A 16873-nucleotide genomic window follows, 5' to 3' on the forward strand; every position below is an offset into this window, starting at 1 on the left:
GGAGTGTATGACATAACATTTCTGCAGACTTTGAAAGTAATCTTGATGAGAGGACAAGATAATCCAAAACACAGGCTCAGGAAGCACATGGCCATGTCTGTACAATAGTGAGTCACTTGGCGATACATGCAACATTCCATCACTGATCATTGATTCATGACTCAGTGACCACAGTCTGTTGACCGTTATTGTGCTATATATACTTGTTTGCAAAGCATATAATCCCATAACTCTGTCAGTTACATACTTCATTCATTCACACCAGGTTGGTGATACAAGTTTACTTCTATACTTTTTTTTTGTCATGCACTGTTTTCTTTTATATTTTCCTCTATCACTCACATAACATTTTTGAAATACTACTAAATTACTTCCAGTTACAGTTGTGTTTATTACTGACAGTGTAAGTAAACTACGTAGTACAGTACTTCATGCAGGGCATTTAAAAATCATTCAATTGATGTCAATAAGTAAAAGAAAAAAAGTTTCTTAGATTTGATAAGACCAAGATATTCCTGCGGGCATCTCCGTGCTCAGGTTCACTTGGTGGAAGCAGATAATTTTAATCATTCCAGATCAAGGTTTGGTTATCTTGAGTAGACGTGCATACACCAGTTCACTGTACAGGAGTGCAGTGGCCTCGCTCACCATGCTTGTGTTGTATTTTGTGGTGTGACTCAAGCAGCCTCGCACTGTGCCAACATCATCATCCCACGGGATAGACGAGTTATGAATTGAGGTTGAGGACAGTAAATTGGTTACTGTAATCTCCTTGGTGCCCTCAAACCGCTGTGTGGTATTACCTCGAGTATTGAAGCTGAGATCACTCCTTATGTTCTGTACATTGCCAGTGCCGTAACACCACAGAACAAATGCCTCCTTTTGAACAGCTTATCTTGCAGAAGACCGTGGAACTTCCTGTGAATTTCCCTTGTGTATTGCCAGAACTGTTCGTCACTCACTGTACATGGGGTGGCAAAGAACTGGCGGAGGGATGATGCTATGTAGCAGCCAAAGGCACGCTCATTTGTCTCCTTAGGCCATGTCCTTCTCATGTTGATCATGTGCACATTTGATACAGAATAAGTGTCCTACACAATACCCTTCTCCACCACTAGGTCCACCAGTGCCAGGTTGCATGCAGCAGCCATAAATGAGCTTAGGGTCACCTTGGCAGCTCGGCACTTCTCAACCAGACGAGTTGTGGCTGCTTTGTCTAGAGTTTGTGTATATAGCAACGTTTTCTTGGGACGGTCCTCGCTGGGAGACAGAAGATGCTGCAAAACCGAGGATTCAGGCTTTCCTTTATTCACTTCACGAATGCATTCCTCCTTCCACACTTCATCTTTGAACAACCTTTCTTTAATTTCTCTGTCTTGTGTCATACTCCTCATTTAAGTCAAAGCATCCTATCTGCTCTGTGTCCACTTCCTGCCCTGACAGTACACTATCCAGAATGTGGCTAAAGGCGGCACATATCCTAATGAATGTATGACAGTCACCAATGGCATGGCTGAAGCCGAACATAAGGTGGTAGCAGTGTGGGAAGGTGTCCTGCAGATCTGCGTGGAAGCTGGAGAGATGTTGCGGGTGGTAGGAGGGAGTGGCTACAGGTACAAGACGTGCTCGCCATAGAGTGCCGTTCTTAGGATAGGACTCGGTGTGAAAGAAGTGTTACTTCCTACAAACCGACTGCTGACACCTGAGAGAGAGAGAGAGAGAGAGAGAGAGAGAGAGAGAGAGAGAGAGAGAGAGAGAGAGAGAGATGAATCATGTGTAGATCATTTCAATAGAATATATTAATTTAGAATCACAAAGTTTAAGATTTATATGATGATGCTTACATTAATCTACTCAGTGATTATAATCAGTCAATTCACATGCACAATCAAACCCCCTGCTTACCTCAAAGTCAATCATCTTCTCATCTACTTCTTTAAACCACTTTTCCTCATCCTTTTCAGCCAGGCACACCCGGAAATTAAGAGTCTTCCTGCAAGAAAATAGTATCTAGATGTATTATAACCTGTTCGTAGTAGCAGCATTAGTAGTGCATATAACACACACACACACACACACACACACACACACACACACACACACACACACACACACACACACACACACACACACACACACACACTTAGGCTTCACGTGATTTCGAGTTTCCCCCTCTCTCCTGTCTTCCTCCTCATCCTCACCCTCCCTTCATCCCTATATGAGTTGGAGCTGCTGCGAGCTAAAAGGGCACGCGGCTGCCTAGAGAGGTAGTTGGACTTTAATGCGTGACTACAGTATGCTATGTAGAACTGTATTCACCTGTAGAGGAGGTACAGAGCCCGCTGCACCTCATGGGTCTGCACGGGACGTCTGGCAGAAAAACTCAGTCTGTACGCCATTAGAAACATTGCGGACTTGCTGATAATATCCATTGAAATTTCGACTCCAGACGCTTTTCTCACCCATTTTGCTTTTCCCATTCTGTATAACCGCTTGTATTTTTAAAAGTTTCCTCTTATCTCCGTAGATCCTTATTTTATCTCGCTTTTCTTGGCCTCTTGTCTCTTATTTTCTTGTTCTCCTTATCTTGTCTCGAGTTATCTATTGCATTAGTTATATGTTATATGAAATTTTTTTTTTTTCTCTTCGGCAGCTTTTCTTATTTCTGCCTTTCTGATTCTCACAGCTCTTCTCTTTTTTTCACGTTAATCAATTGTCTCCTTGGTGTTCTCCGCATCAGCTTATGTAGAGTACCTTAGTTATCTTCCTACGTTCCTCACTTTCTTCAGTCCGAGCAGACGTCTTCACGGAACTCCGATAAGCTTGTTCTGCTGGGAGCTGAGCTGTTATTTTACCATAGATTGTCAGAATGGCCTCAATTAAAGATTGATTGATCACTTCAACGATTTTAAAGATATAATGATCACAGAAATACCATAAATGAGAAGAAATTACGCTAATCTGAGATAATTACTTAAACAGAGAGATCGTTTCGGTCATGAGATATCGAGATAACACGGGCCGGTTGTTCAAACGCTGTTATTGTAACCCTTTCATGGCTCGCCTAGGAATGTATATTCGAAAGATCCTGGAGCTTCTCCTGCGGCGTTGCTGCACAAGACATTCTTCTTCTCTTACCGATATTCTCTCATTCACACCTTTCGCAGATAAACTCTGGAACTCCCTACCTGCTTCTGTATTTCCAACTTCCTATTAATTGACTTCATTTATGAGTACGGTGTGTGTGTGTGTGTGTGTGTGTGTGTGTTAGCCAGGCAGTCTCGCAAGGCTCTCCGCTTTGCTGGCAGCTTTGTGTGTGTGTGTGTGTGTGTGTGTGTGTGTTTGATCTGCTGCAGTCTTTGATCAGCCAGACGTTACTCTGACGGAACGAGCTCAGAGCTCATTATTTCCGATCTTCGGATAGGCCTGAGACCAGGCACACAACACACACCGGAACAACAAGGTCACAACTCCTCGATTTACATCCCGTACCTACTCACTGCTAGGTGAACAGAGGCTACACGTGAAAGGAGACACACCCAAATATCTCCACCCGGCCGGGGAATCGAACCCCGGTCCTCTGGCTTGTGAAGCCAGCGCTCTAACCACTGAGCTACCGTGTGTGTGTGTGTGTGTGTGTGTGTGTGTGTGTGTGTGTGTGTGTGTGTGTGTGTGTGTGTGTTAGCCAGGCAGTCTCGCAAGGCTCTCCGCTTTTCTGGCAGCTTTGTGTGTGTGTGTGTGTGTGTGTGTGTGTGTGTGTGTGTGTGGGAGCTAAAGGCCGTTTCACACCCGACGCACGCGGTGCGAAGCTGCGTGGCTTAAAATCGCCTCAGTGTATTTCCAATGGGAGTGTTCACATCGGATGTGAAAGTTTGGCACACATGCCAGCCACACTGTGCACACCAATTCCAAGATCGCTGGCAGGCGATTTTTCTGGCCATAACATCAATGACTTATGCCTGCTTGGGACTCCCGCCTGCAAACACTCGCTCAGCAGATCTGAGTCTTTGTGATTTCGCCAGTGCTGGCCACATCATGGATTTTTTTTTTTTTTTGCATAACCACTCTTAAATGATGTGAAACAAATGAAAATGACAGTCATTCCTCCCAGAACTGACTGGAAGTGGTATTAATTGGTGCGAGCAGAACTGACTGGAAGTGGTATTAATTGGTGCGAGCAGAACTGACTGGAAGTGGTATTAATTGGTGCGAGATGTTTTGCGCTAAGGTTAGCGACTTAGCAAAGCCTTATGTGATTAGTTTATTCGCTTCCTCGTTTCTCACCAGTCGATCCCCGAGTTGGACACATGCATGTGATATCGTTCCTGAGTTTAAAGAAAAACAACATGTCATGTTTTGCTGTTTGGGAGTCTTTGTGGCATTTTGAGGGGTTGCATGGTTTTCTGAATGTGGTAGGGGATGATGTTGAGTTTTGTAAGTGGTTTTTATTGGGTGTTTCTAGTGAGTTTTAGGTGTGTCTTGGTGCATCTTGAGGTGTTGCATGATGTTTGAGTGTGTAGTGAACGATCTTTGTGTGTGTGTGTGTGTGTGTGTGTGTGTGTGTGTGTGTGTGTGTGTGTGTGTGTGTGTGTGTGTGTGTGTGTGTGTAATATATAATCTGAATGTGCAGAGAGAGAGAGAGAGAGAGAGAGAGAGAGAGAGAGAGGCGGGAAGGTGATTGGTGAAGGAAGGATGAGATCATGAGAAGCATCGGGGATGTGGGCACAGGAACGCGTCAGATGCAACTATGGCCAAGGACAGCTGCAGTAAAAAAAAAAAAAAAAAAAAAAGGCCTTATTTTTCATGGAATGTGCATATAGGAAAACTACTCCATCAATTTGGGAGTGAACTCTAGCTACGTACCTACTACATATCATACCAGCTGTCTGTCCTCTTGAATGAAAACCACGTACCTCTCTCTGTGTCTCTCTCTCTCTGGTTAGGTTTGATTGGTATCTTAGAGCGAGATACAGGTTTTTGGCTATATTTATCAGCAAAATTTCGCCACTCGCCTCCCCCACTTGAAAACATCACATTCCTACACGTCGCCAAGATTGTTGGGGAATAAGGAGAATTCTGCGGTAATTTGAAAAAAACCATACTATTTCGTCATTTTTATGGAGGGTAGAAAATGGAAAGAGTCTCTTGTAATAAAAAGAAACGTATGAATGGTTTGGTGGAAGCCGATGATAGCTCTGGCGAACCCTCCAGCTGGTGTTGTTTGTGTCGACTGTCGAGGCGGAGGTGGGAGGAGCCCTGCACTCTCTGACGGCCCTGTGAGTATTGTTGTGCCTGCATTTTACCTTGTTTTTAGGTGTATGATAAAGATAAGGGTAATAGTCCAGTAAAAGTAAGGCACATTATTTTTCGACTGTATCCTTACAGACCTTCACAAAACCCACTTGATACATATAATATGATAGCATGAAGTGGCGGAATAATGCCACTAACCCTCTACCTGCAACATACTTGGGCACTTGAGGGAATGCCTGGTTTTCGGTTGAGTAAGGTGAAAGCGAGTATTCTTGGGGAGTAAATTATCTGAATCACCTAAAATATGCCTGGATATTGCTAGTGAAAGCCGTCAGTCTCTGATGCGAAAAAAAATATTACTCCACAGGAGAGTAGGTATTTTTGTAAGACATTTCTTCTTTACACTTTCTCTCGCAAATTACTTATACTAGTATTAGTGCTAATAAGTCAATTTTGCACAAAACACGAAAATCCTTGTCATTTAGTTAGGTTAAGTGTTAGCTTAGGTAAGCTTAGTTAGATTGCATCTTTGTTTATTTAGTAAAAGCCTTCATATGTAGGGGTTTCTTTTGAAATCTAGGGTTTTTTCTGAAATTTAGGGATTTTGGTCAATTTACAGTTTCACCAACCAATGAATCCGATATGGCTCATGTTTTCTGGTGAGAATTGTATCGATTTGATTGATAGTATATGTAATTTGTTGAAAATTGAAATTTTTTCGATTTATGATTGGTTTTTCAACTCCAATTCATGCTTATGAGTTGTGGTCTTGGTGGCTTCCACCTTACCTCCCTTGTGTACTTCACCTGTTTTACAGCCTGTCCTCTTTGTCTGGAAGCTCCAACTATTGTCATCTCATCACTTGGTAGAGGGATATCAGCTAATTTTAAGGATCATGTCAACCAGTCCTAAAAAGGCTGGTGCCAACCGAAGCCTACAACAGTCCAGTGTCAAACAGGCTTCAACGACAATGCATTGCTCAGCCCTACTTTGTTGTGAGGATTGTTTGTTGGACTTTGTTAAGTCTCCTGCAGTGAATGTTGCTAGTCATGCTGTTTTTATGGACAGTTCTGACCAAGTTATGAGTGGTACACGCACAGTGCAAGTTGGTAATGAGGCAATGGATTGTGACAGGTGTGGTGGTTGGTTTCACTTTCAGTCTGTGTATTGGTTTGCCTACTTCTGTGATTAATGATTTTGTAGCACTTGATCCTAAGGGCATTCTCTTTGTATGTTTGCTATATCAATTGGGAATTAACCAGCCTAAACATCCATCATTGGATCCTGGCCTCCTAGAATCCTTTAAACAACTATCTTTGATGGTTAGGGTACTTTGCTCAACTGTGCATTCTCTCTGACCAAATGTATTCAAGCTTGTGTTTACCAACATTTGTTAAAAAAAAAAACCTATTCCTATTCTGAATCTGCTCACAGGTTTATTTTGTGCCAGCTCCAAGCAATAAGTAAACTACCACAAATACAATGTTATAATACTAGGCTGGAGAGTGCAACATATGTGTCAGAAAATACACAAATAGGCAAAGAAAGATGTTGATTGAGTTGCAATTCGATTAACTCAACAGTTAGCAGTAGTGGAAAAGAGTGGCATAGTGGATAAAGTGGTGAGCGTGGGATCAGGCAGATGTCCATGCGTAGGTTCGAATCCCACCACGTACCGCCTTGAAATGATGTCATTTGTCAAGTGGTTTAAAGTTACCTACATGTCACCATGATACCCAGGTTCTAGGGGGAGGTGTTATTGCCTTACACCAAAGATGCACTTGGGTGGTGATATGGGTTCTAATATGGATATCACCATAAGTAAAATTGCATGCTCCACTAATGGGTGGAAGCTGAACAGTGCTTCCCATATTCTTCAAGTATACCTACAGGCACTATATGCCATAACATAAAAAAGAAAATAAATAGATAAAATAAAGATGATAGGTTAGAGATGGCTTAAAAACATTGACGTTCTAAGAAGAGACTACATTCTGTGGTAAGGAATTCTAATTATTAATGAGTTTTATGCTAAATGATCTTTTAATATCTAACTGAGTGATCACAGAAATTTTGTACTGATGCCCTCTCGTGTTGTTAATAGCTTAGTAATGAGATAGGTCAAATTTTATCTAGGAATCTCCATGAAAAATCTGCCAATATTTAATCATGTCATGATGAAGTCTGCCTTGGATGGAGTACAAATTAAGATTTTAAGTGTTCTTGGTAACTACGTTGTTCCATATCATAGAATGTTTTAGTCCATCTTCTCTGCACTCCTATCATTCTTAAGTCACCAAAATATCTTGTGTTCCAGAGTGATGAATGTTCTTAATAGTAAGTGGTGAAGAGAGGTAACATAACATGAATGAAGAATTGTGATTAACTGTGGACTTTCAAGATATTCTCTGCCACCCTGCTCACTTTATGTGTAACTCCAAAGAAATGTCAGCCATGATGCTCAAATCCGTGGCAGCTTCTTTTGTTGATGTTACCTTATCATCAAGGATGTAATGACCTAAGACACTCAGTAATGACCATTCCACTGGCTTTCTTTGAAATCTTCATAAAGCACACTTGGAGAAACTCATTTGAAGTCACAAGGAGGTACCTACTTGATGTAAAGTGTTGATATTGCCTTGACATGATGCCATTTCTCTCAGTAGACTAGGACCACAGGTGGCACTGATGCCAACATAAAGCTTATGATTATCAGCAAATATTTCAACAGCAAAAGTGTTATTGTGATTGATATAGTTAACATGAATAAGAAAGAGAAGAGGGACTAAAATGGGGCTGGGGGGGAGGGCTTCCACCAAGAACCTCCCTTGAATGCCTGTGTTGATTATTAACCACCATGAACATACTTCTATAAACTACATAGAAACTCTTGATCCAGTAAAGCAATTTACCTTTAATATCAAGACTGAATAATTTGTCTAAAGAATAGAATGGCACACTGTGTCAAAAGCTTTTGAAAAATCATAAAGAATTAAGTCAACATTGAAACCTTGATCCAGCCAGGAAGTAGCATGGTGGTAGGTTAGAACTAGCTGGTCCTTGGTTGATCTACCAGGCCTGAAGCCATACTGTTCATCCTTTTACTGAGTATTAGACTGGGCAGTCATAGATAAATTTGACTAAAATGCATTTTATTGCCTTTGAGGGTCTTTGCAGTCAACTCAGAATTACCATGAGTTTGAATAACCTGATTTTGATTTAACATGATTTGATATTTAAGGAGATACAATTAAATAACACGATTTATTCAATGTAACATGGGTTAACTCAACTTGATGTCACGCACATTCACGCTGCTTTTGGTGGGAACCACACTGCACCGGGATCCAAGAAACATAACAATGAGTGGACCAACTTCCAGCCATGAAAGGTAATTTGAAGAGTATTTGAAGTGCTGTTAGGCTTCCACCCATTAGTGGCGCAGGCAGTTTTATTTATAGTGGTATCCATATTAGGGGCCCATATCACCACCCAAGTGCATCTTTGGTGTGACCACCTAGAACTTGGGTATCATGGTGACATGTAGGTAACTCTAAACCACTCGACAAATGGCAAAGTTTCAAGGCCGTACGTAGTGGGATACGAACCTATGCCATGCTCACCACCTTATCCACTATATATATATATATATATATATATATATATATATATATATATATATATATATATATATATATATATATATATATATATATATATATATATATATTATACAGGCAACCCCTGCTTAACGAAGGTTCACACAACGAAATTTCGCTACAACGAAGGTTTGATTTTACTACCATCTGTTCGTTTAACGAACACCAAAGTCGCTTTAATGAAGTTTTATCCAGGTAATATTTTTCCAAGTTTAAAAGCACCGCCGTATCACGCAAGCCTCTCGTGGACAACACGCGCACCACTCACTCCTCCTGTTCAAAACAATAACAACGTCATCAGCAGCTTGTCTTCCCTTGCTCAACTTACCACCAAAACGCCCTGCAATGTTGCCTAGCGTTGTTAAGAAGACCAGGAAGTCTCTTAATCTCGAAGTGAAGCTGGATATCATTCACAGACACGAGAGAGGCGAGAAAACTAATAGTATTGCTCACCACCATCTTGACTCCATCTACTGTCTCTACTATTTTCAAGTCAGCAGACTATGAAGAAGGGTGGTGAGACTGTATCTTCCTTGCAAGCTAAAAGAACCACCTGAACTCGTGACTCTGCAATGGATAAAATGGAAAGCCTTGTGGAAATGTGGTACATAAGTTTTGTATGTGATACAATGATGCGCCCTTTGTTTACATTCCACAGGTTGCCGGTTAGTGTCTTTCCCGTTTCACTCTCCCTCCCTTCATAAATATAAGATCATCAACATTATAAAGTTACGTACATACATACATTAGTGTACATTATAATGACTTAAATTAAACTGCCTAAATGTTTTTCATAATTTTTACTTTCATTAAACCTTTCACTGTACTATGATGCACTCTCGCTTTGTTTACTCTCAATCGGTTCGCTTAACAAAGCTTCGCTTAATGAAGGGTTTTTAGGCACGTAACCCCTTCGTTAAGCAGGGGTTGCCTATATATATATATATATATATATAATATACAGTCAGTCCTTGTTATACGGCACATATGCGTTCCTGAAAACCTTACCGCAAATTGAAATTACCGTATACCGAACCCATTATAACGTGTAATAATAGGGAATGTGTTCCAGCATGTTGAAAGTCACCCCTACAGACATGAAAATACATGAAAATAGTCATATAAAATAATGTAAAATACTGCACAAAAGAAATAGACAAAATGTTTTTATTTACCTTTCACTCGCCATGTGTTCTATCACATGATGTTCCTTTTCGAGGCTAAGGAACAGTAGGGATTCCAGCCCTTACTCATCTTCTGGTGAATGGGCAGACGAGGCTCTGCTCTGCAGATCCATTACATTCTCCCCAGCTTTTTTTATAGCCTCACGATTCTTTAACACCATCCAGACTGTTGGCTGGGCTAGACCCAAGTTTTGACTTATGGTAGACATACCTTCTCCCTGCTGTTTCCTGTTCAATATATCTAATTTTACCTCCAATGTCAGGCTACTCCTCTTTCGCTTTGTCTTTTCAACTCCAGCAGTGTCTGCAGAATGTTTTGGGGCCATTATTGGTGCGTCACTGTGCGTCGTGATAATAATATCCACAAAAAACACACCGTAAGGATTTCACTTGTGTTCAGTGGGAAACGTGGGAAGAGACTGTTTGTTGTGGTGGTGCTACGGTACGGTGTAAACAAAACATGGGCGGATACCATATCTGTGAATTTTTCTTACCGTAAATAGAATCAAGGGTAGTAATTACCAAACACCGTAACTGTGAATTTACTGGATAACGAAGTACCATATAAGGAGGACTTAGTGTATATATGTATTGTCAATCAATTTACTACATTTCTCATCAGTAAAATATGAGTCACATCAGAGATTCTGTGGTTACGTGAAAATGCAAATTGACCGGGATTTTTTCTCTGATGGTTAAGAGTGCCCATTTCATGTTCTATGAATAAAAAAACAGCCATTGATGCATTCCTTGGGAGGTGGCGGCGTAGTTGATAAGGTGGTGAGCATGACATCGGGCAGATGTCTACGTGTAAATTTGAATCCCGCCATGTATTGTCTTGTATTCTTTGCCATTTGTCAAGTGGTTTAAAGTTACCTTCATGTCACCATGACACCCAGGTTCTAGGTGGTTACACTAAAGATGCACTTAGGTGGTGATGTAACCCCTAATATGGGTACCAATATAAATAAAATGGGTGGAAACTTGACAGCACTTCCAATACTCTGAAAGTTACTTACAGGCAGCGGAAGCTTGACAGCACTTCCAATACTCTTCAAGTTACTTACAGGCACTATAGTCCAGGACATAAAAAAAAAAAATCCTTATTACTTAATATCAGACTGACACCTTTCTCCATATTTACCGATAGTGAATTATGTAAAGGTAGTAAAGGTTAGGTTCAAATATGTGAAGCACAGTAGTAATTTTTTTCCGACAGCAGTGATTTAGTTTCCAACATGGCGTGATACATTGTTTCTGTTATGATTGCAGTATGTGCTTTATGGATATGATCAGAGGGTGTGTTTTAAATTATTCTAGTCATGCATTTACTGTGTTTTTGACAATTCTAATAATTTACTCCTGCAAAGTAGTTTTTTTTTTTTTTTTTGTCACACCCAAAAATCCTGCATTGTTAATTCAAGCAATGACATCATGATAAGCGAGCCGTTTATTATGACAAAAAGGTATGCATTATTGAAAAATGCTCAGCATATGAAGAGGAACATCACTTGGAAATATAGAAGCAGACAGGTAATTCCAGAGTATATTTGAGAAAGGTATGAATGATTGAGAGTATTGGTTAACAATTACATTAGAGAGTTGGACAGAATAGGGGTGAGAAGAAGAAAGCTTTGTGCAAATGTTTAAAGTGTATGATGTAGAATATAAGCATATATAAATTATCTAGTGTTCATTTTTTGCCATTGTATCATCCACAGCAACCACCATGACCATCTTCAGCCTGTACATCCTTAGTAAGTCAGGCGGACTGATCTACCAACACGACCACAACTTGCCCACTATTGAGAATGAGAAGACCTTCAGCTTCCCCTTAGAGCTCAAACTTGACGTGCAGAACAGGAATATTGTCGTCTCCTTTGGCCAGCGGGATGGCATCAAAGGTAACGGTGCAGCTGTCAAAGACAGGCAGGCATATCTTTAGTTTTAAAGTAGAAATTCCTTATCATTACTTGTGTATCATTTTCTTGTTCAATCCAAGTGTCTCATATACCAGTCTGTGATGTCTGCACCATTATTTGAAAGGCAATGTCATCTATTTTCCCTTTTTTAGTTTGTCATAAATACTACCTGTTTCACATGTCAGCAGCTTTTTGTAGTCGTCTAAGGTGATTCTACCTGAAACCCAGTGTTGTTCATCTCTTCTCTCTATAGTTGGTCACATGCTGGTGGCTGTCAATGGATTGAAGGTGACAGGCCAGCAGCTGGATGATGGCCGTGATGCTCTGCAGGTGCTGCAGGATGAGGCCAACTATCCCATCAACCTCAAGTTTGCCCGACCCAGACTCACCACCAATGAAAAGATTTTCCAGGTGTGGAGCTAACTTGTTCACATCCAAATGTTGGAGAACATTCAGGTTCATATTATATCATGTTGTATGTATTATGATAATTTTGTTGTTTGATTACCTGCTTTCATTCATAGCAAATTTTTTAACTTTGACTTTTATGTAGGAAATATCGCTCTTACCTTTTTTATTAATCATTATTCTTCTATTTTCACATCAGAAGATCAGCTCAATATACATATGCACTACAGTATGCTTTTGGTAGTTTTGGGACTACTTCCTGTTCCTTCAAACTAATTATCATTCCTCATTACTACTTTATATAAAAAAAGTATCAAGATTGTAATGTAACTTTGTACCCTATGGCAGGCATCCATGTTCTACCCACTGTATGCCTTGGCTTGCCAGTTGAGTCCAGAGCCAAGGAGTTCTGGCATTGAGGTGCTTGAGGCAGACAACTTTAGGATGAACTGCTTCCAGACTCTCACAGGTGATCACTGTTTGGTTTCCCCTTTTTGTATTTAATGCATCTCATATTTCTGTGTTTGGATGCTGTCTGTATGTCACTACCTGTCTCTATATCTGTTCTTTTCGTATTTTTTTGTGCTTTTACTACATCTATGGCTTTAGGCTTCATATGTATTTGGAGTGAGAAAGTGGAGTGGGCAAGAGCAATGCAAGAAACTGTAATACAAGGTAATTAATGCAGGTGGTTGCACATACTCATTTCACATGTTTCAGTCTTATTTCATCCTGTTATTGTAAGTAGTAGGTATGTATTTTCTAAGTGCTTTAATTTTTTCAGGTGTAAAATTTATGGTGATCTCAGATCCCAAACAAAGTGGTGTTGATGCACTGCTTCACCGAGTGTATGAGCTGTATGCTGACTTTGCTTTGAAAAATCCTTTCTACTCCCTTGAGATGCCCATCAGATGTGAGTTGTTTGATGAACACCTCAAGACTGCCTTGGAGCAAGCCGAGCGCCAAGGCTTCAGCAACGTGTGATCTGGTACTGTTGACATCTTTGGTAGTGTTGTCATGTATTGACTCCTCCACCTGCTGCTTGTGATTACTGTTTAATTTGGGGAAATTGGTAAGATGTATGATCCATTTAGCTGTCATAAGGTTTTCAAGTTCATTGTTACTGTACTTTACTGATTGATCAAAAGGTTCTTTGTCAATCAGTGCACACCTGTAGATAAATTTTCAGGAATTTCAGAGGGAAATACGGTATACGTAAGCATAAAAATCAAGTGAGTAAGGAGTATCATTCTGTGCTAGACAGCTAAGATCTTACAGCAGAAGTGGAGCATACAGCTTTGAGATGGTAATGTGGTAGGATTGTGATGGTGTCACTTTTCTGGTCTTATCAAGTCATGCAGCAAGTTTAATGCCTTACTGAAAGCCACCTGCTTCCCATATAAGTGCACAAGATTGGTTTGCTTTACTGTTAGAGGGAACTCATGAAGTTCCTGTGCCAACAAGAGTAGTACTTCAGGGTTGTTATGCAGGACTCGCTGCATTGTTTCCATCCTGTGATATTATGTCAGATTTAAAATGACTAGCATATGAATTCTGTGTTCTGTATACATTGCATTACACCAAGCCTGGTCTGATCATTTTGCCTCCTAAGAACATGTGTAAGTGGTGAAATTACAATGGCAAACTTTGTACAGTGGATAAACATTTATTTAGTGAACCAATTTCAAATTCAACAATGTTACTTAACAGAGTTCAGTTTTAATCTTGCTTGAATGAGTCACATTACTGTACTAATGATAAACTTCTCCTTGAGGGTGAAAGGATAAAAAAAAAAGTACAACAGAGCTGTATATATGTATGTACTATATTATATGTATTGTTGATTAATGAAGCTTCATGTTCTTACAGGATGTCAGAATTAGACTAAGATTAATGAAAGAAAACAACCAGAATGACAAGTTATGGCACTCAATACCAGAATAAAGAAACAAGATAAAAGAGAGAAGAATCATTATGTGGATACAGAAATTTCCACACATTTTAACAGCTCTAAAGCCAGGGCATCCCTTGACAAGCTTGCCAAACCATCCACAGGTACAGAAGCAAATGAGTTTTAATTTGCTCCTTATACTCTTATTCAATACTAGGAAATGGTAGCCTTGAATATTATCTTCCTTATTAAGAAGTGAAAGGAGGGATCTATTTTAATTCAATGGTGAAGCATTAAGGTTTACCCTTCATGCAGGGCTGAAGTAGGTGAGGGGTATATACTGTACTTGGCAAGGAAAAAAAAGTGGTTATAATTATGTTGGTAAGATTACTTCTCAGTACTTTGCAAAACAATATTGATTATCAAGGGTATACAGTAAATTATGTAAAATTAGGCAAACATCATTTCACTCAAAAGTAATTGATGGCCTATTCAAAAAGTGCCACATCTTGGTGTACATTTTGTAAGTTCTAGCTAATGTTCTTGAAGGGGTTTTTGGACTCATACACTTAAGTTGTTTGTTGAAAATGCTTTTGATACATTTTACATAATGGCCACCAGATGTTATGTTCTGCAGATGTTTCTCGGATCTCAAATTGGGACCTTTTCAATGTGGCCTCCACCTTGCAGAATAACTTAAGAAGCCATGTCTGAAGGGTAGGGACCTTGGCAGGTTTAGTACTAGGCCTAGAAATCCTGGATCAGGTGCAAAGAATGGGCCAGAACATTATGATGCAGCTGCCAATTGCACCTTTACATCTGATCCAAGATTGGTTCACTGCATCTCCTACTCTCTTGACAAGGGTCCCTGTTATATTGAGCTGTTCCATAAGCAGATGGTACTGAAAATATTTCAGTTTGAGGGCTGAGGAGACCTCAGACTGAATGTTACTGTTCTCCTGATAGCCAATACAGGACTGAATTTAATAAAAATGTTTCCAGCAATGAAAAAACTTATTAAAGTGATGTAGAGCCACCCAGGGTGCACACTGAGAGAATAATCATAGTTAAAACTAAGATATTTAAAGTCACTTAAATCACTGTTAGGTCAGTTTCTTTTTGACAGACCTTAAGAGCAAAATGTTGGACAGCTAGAGCCTGAGCTACTATTTTAACCTTGTTGCTGATTGACTGAGCCCAATCTTCTGTTTAGCATAATCACTTGCCTCTCCAATCCAACATTTCTTTATTGTTGGACAGAAGAATGTTTATGGTTGAATGCTTGACAAAATCCAAGGTCTTAATAAACAAAGGTAAAGTATCATGCAAGTTGAAAATGTTAATTTAATGCTGCTATTTTCACTATTTCCATTCTAAAATTCTCAAGATGATGCAGCTAGAGCTGTAAGTGCATGACAATGGTTTGGCATCATGACAAGAAGCATGCCTCATGCGAGCAACTCAGGATAAAAAGCTAATTACCACTCTTCCTTTCTGCCAGTAATGGAATCATAATCAGGCAAACTTTATATTATGTACAGCATTATGATAATATTAAGGGAATCCCTTAACCCCTATAGGATGGATAGGCTGAATATCTCTGCCATGCAGTACTGGATAAACTTAATTTTCCACAACATTAACTACTTCAGAGAAGAGTAGTGAATGAAAATGTATATACATTGTAACCACCACTCACTCTTCCTGTCTCATTTGAACTCTGTAACACAAAGTCAGGATGCCTTGGTTACCAAGATACAGCTGGAGTAACTTAGCTTATTGAGAGAAATAGAATGCATATCAAAATATTTTTAAGTGTAGCAGAGATCACTACTTACCCATCCTCTAGGTGTTAAAAAAAACAAATCTAGTAATAAATTCTTGCTCAAAACGATGAAGAGGAGGGAAGAGTAAACTTGCACTATGGCAAGCCCAGTCTCTATCTTAAAAGTGAGATAAGCTAACAAAGTAGCAGAACAATCAGCCACAAGGATATATTAGTGGCTTAGACTCCAGTTACAAGTTATGATTGAATGAGCCCCATGGGTGAGTAGAGGGTATCTTGAGGATAAGAATCACAGATGCTTTGATCTATATCATTCCTAATAGGATACTTGGTCATTGAAGGTTATTTACCATCACATCCATTGCAATGTGTGGGATGTGTCTGCATTGTCATATTTTGTATAAATTAAATAAGAAAAAAAATTATTGGAAAAGTAATAACCAAGATATTTTCAATCCTATTTTGACACTAAGTATTTCTAACTATTATTATTATTATGTAGAAGTTGCATATAATGTTTTGGCAATCCACACCAATAGACCACCACTTCAAAACATATATCTACACATGTACAAGTAATTACACTTGAAGGAATACTATACTCACATATAGGTCCCACAACTATAAATTTTTTCACTTGGCAGCACTCAAGTGTGCCTAAAATGGAGCTATTTTATGATTATGCTAAACATTTTGATATGTACAAATATACAAAATGTAGAAAGGGCTGCAAGCCTGTAACATTGAACACCTTGATTAACTACAGCATT

At 39.6% G+C, this 16873-nt stretch overlaps 1 protein-coding gene across 4 annotated transcripts in view; it reads left to right on the forward strand.

Annotated features, from left to right (window-relative positions):
- Nucleotides 1-16543, forward strand: part of LOC123507154 (trafficking protein particle complex subunit 4-like) — a 31257-nt gene extending 14714 nt beyond the window's left edge. The window contains exons 2-8 of one of the 4 annotated variants that reach the window (XR_006675606.1): nucleotides 5212-5276; nucleotides 11818-12000; nucleotides 12272-12429; nucleotides 12775-12895; nucleotides 13211-13414; nucleotides 14296-14602; nucleotides 14644-16543. Coding sequence is in view for 2 of the 4 variants with exons in the window: in XM_045259801.1 (XP_045115736.1) it covers nucleotides 11826-12000; nucleotides 12272-12429; nucleotides 12775-12895; nucleotides 13211-13410 (654 nt within the window). In the remaining 2 variants the exon portion in view is untranslated. Of the gene's footprint in view, nucleotides 1-5211; nucleotides 5277-11817; nucleotides 12001-12271; nucleotides 12430-12774; nucleotides 12896-13210 lie in introns of all 4 variants that reach the window. The other 3 variants (XR_006675605.1, XM_045259801.1, XM_045259802.1) reach the window with 3 other exon arrangements.
- Nucleotides 16544-16873: the final 330 nt, after the last annotated feature.

The sequence above is a fragment of the Portunus trituberculatus genome, chromosome 21 (assembly GCF_017591435.1).
Source record: "Portunus trituberculatus isolate SZX2019 chromosome 21, ASM1759143v1, whole genome shotgun sequence".
In the NCBI taxonomy this organism is placed as follows: domain Eukaryota; kingdom Metazoa; phylum Arthropoda; class Malacostraca; order Decapoda; family Portunidae; genus Portunus; species Portunus trituberculatus.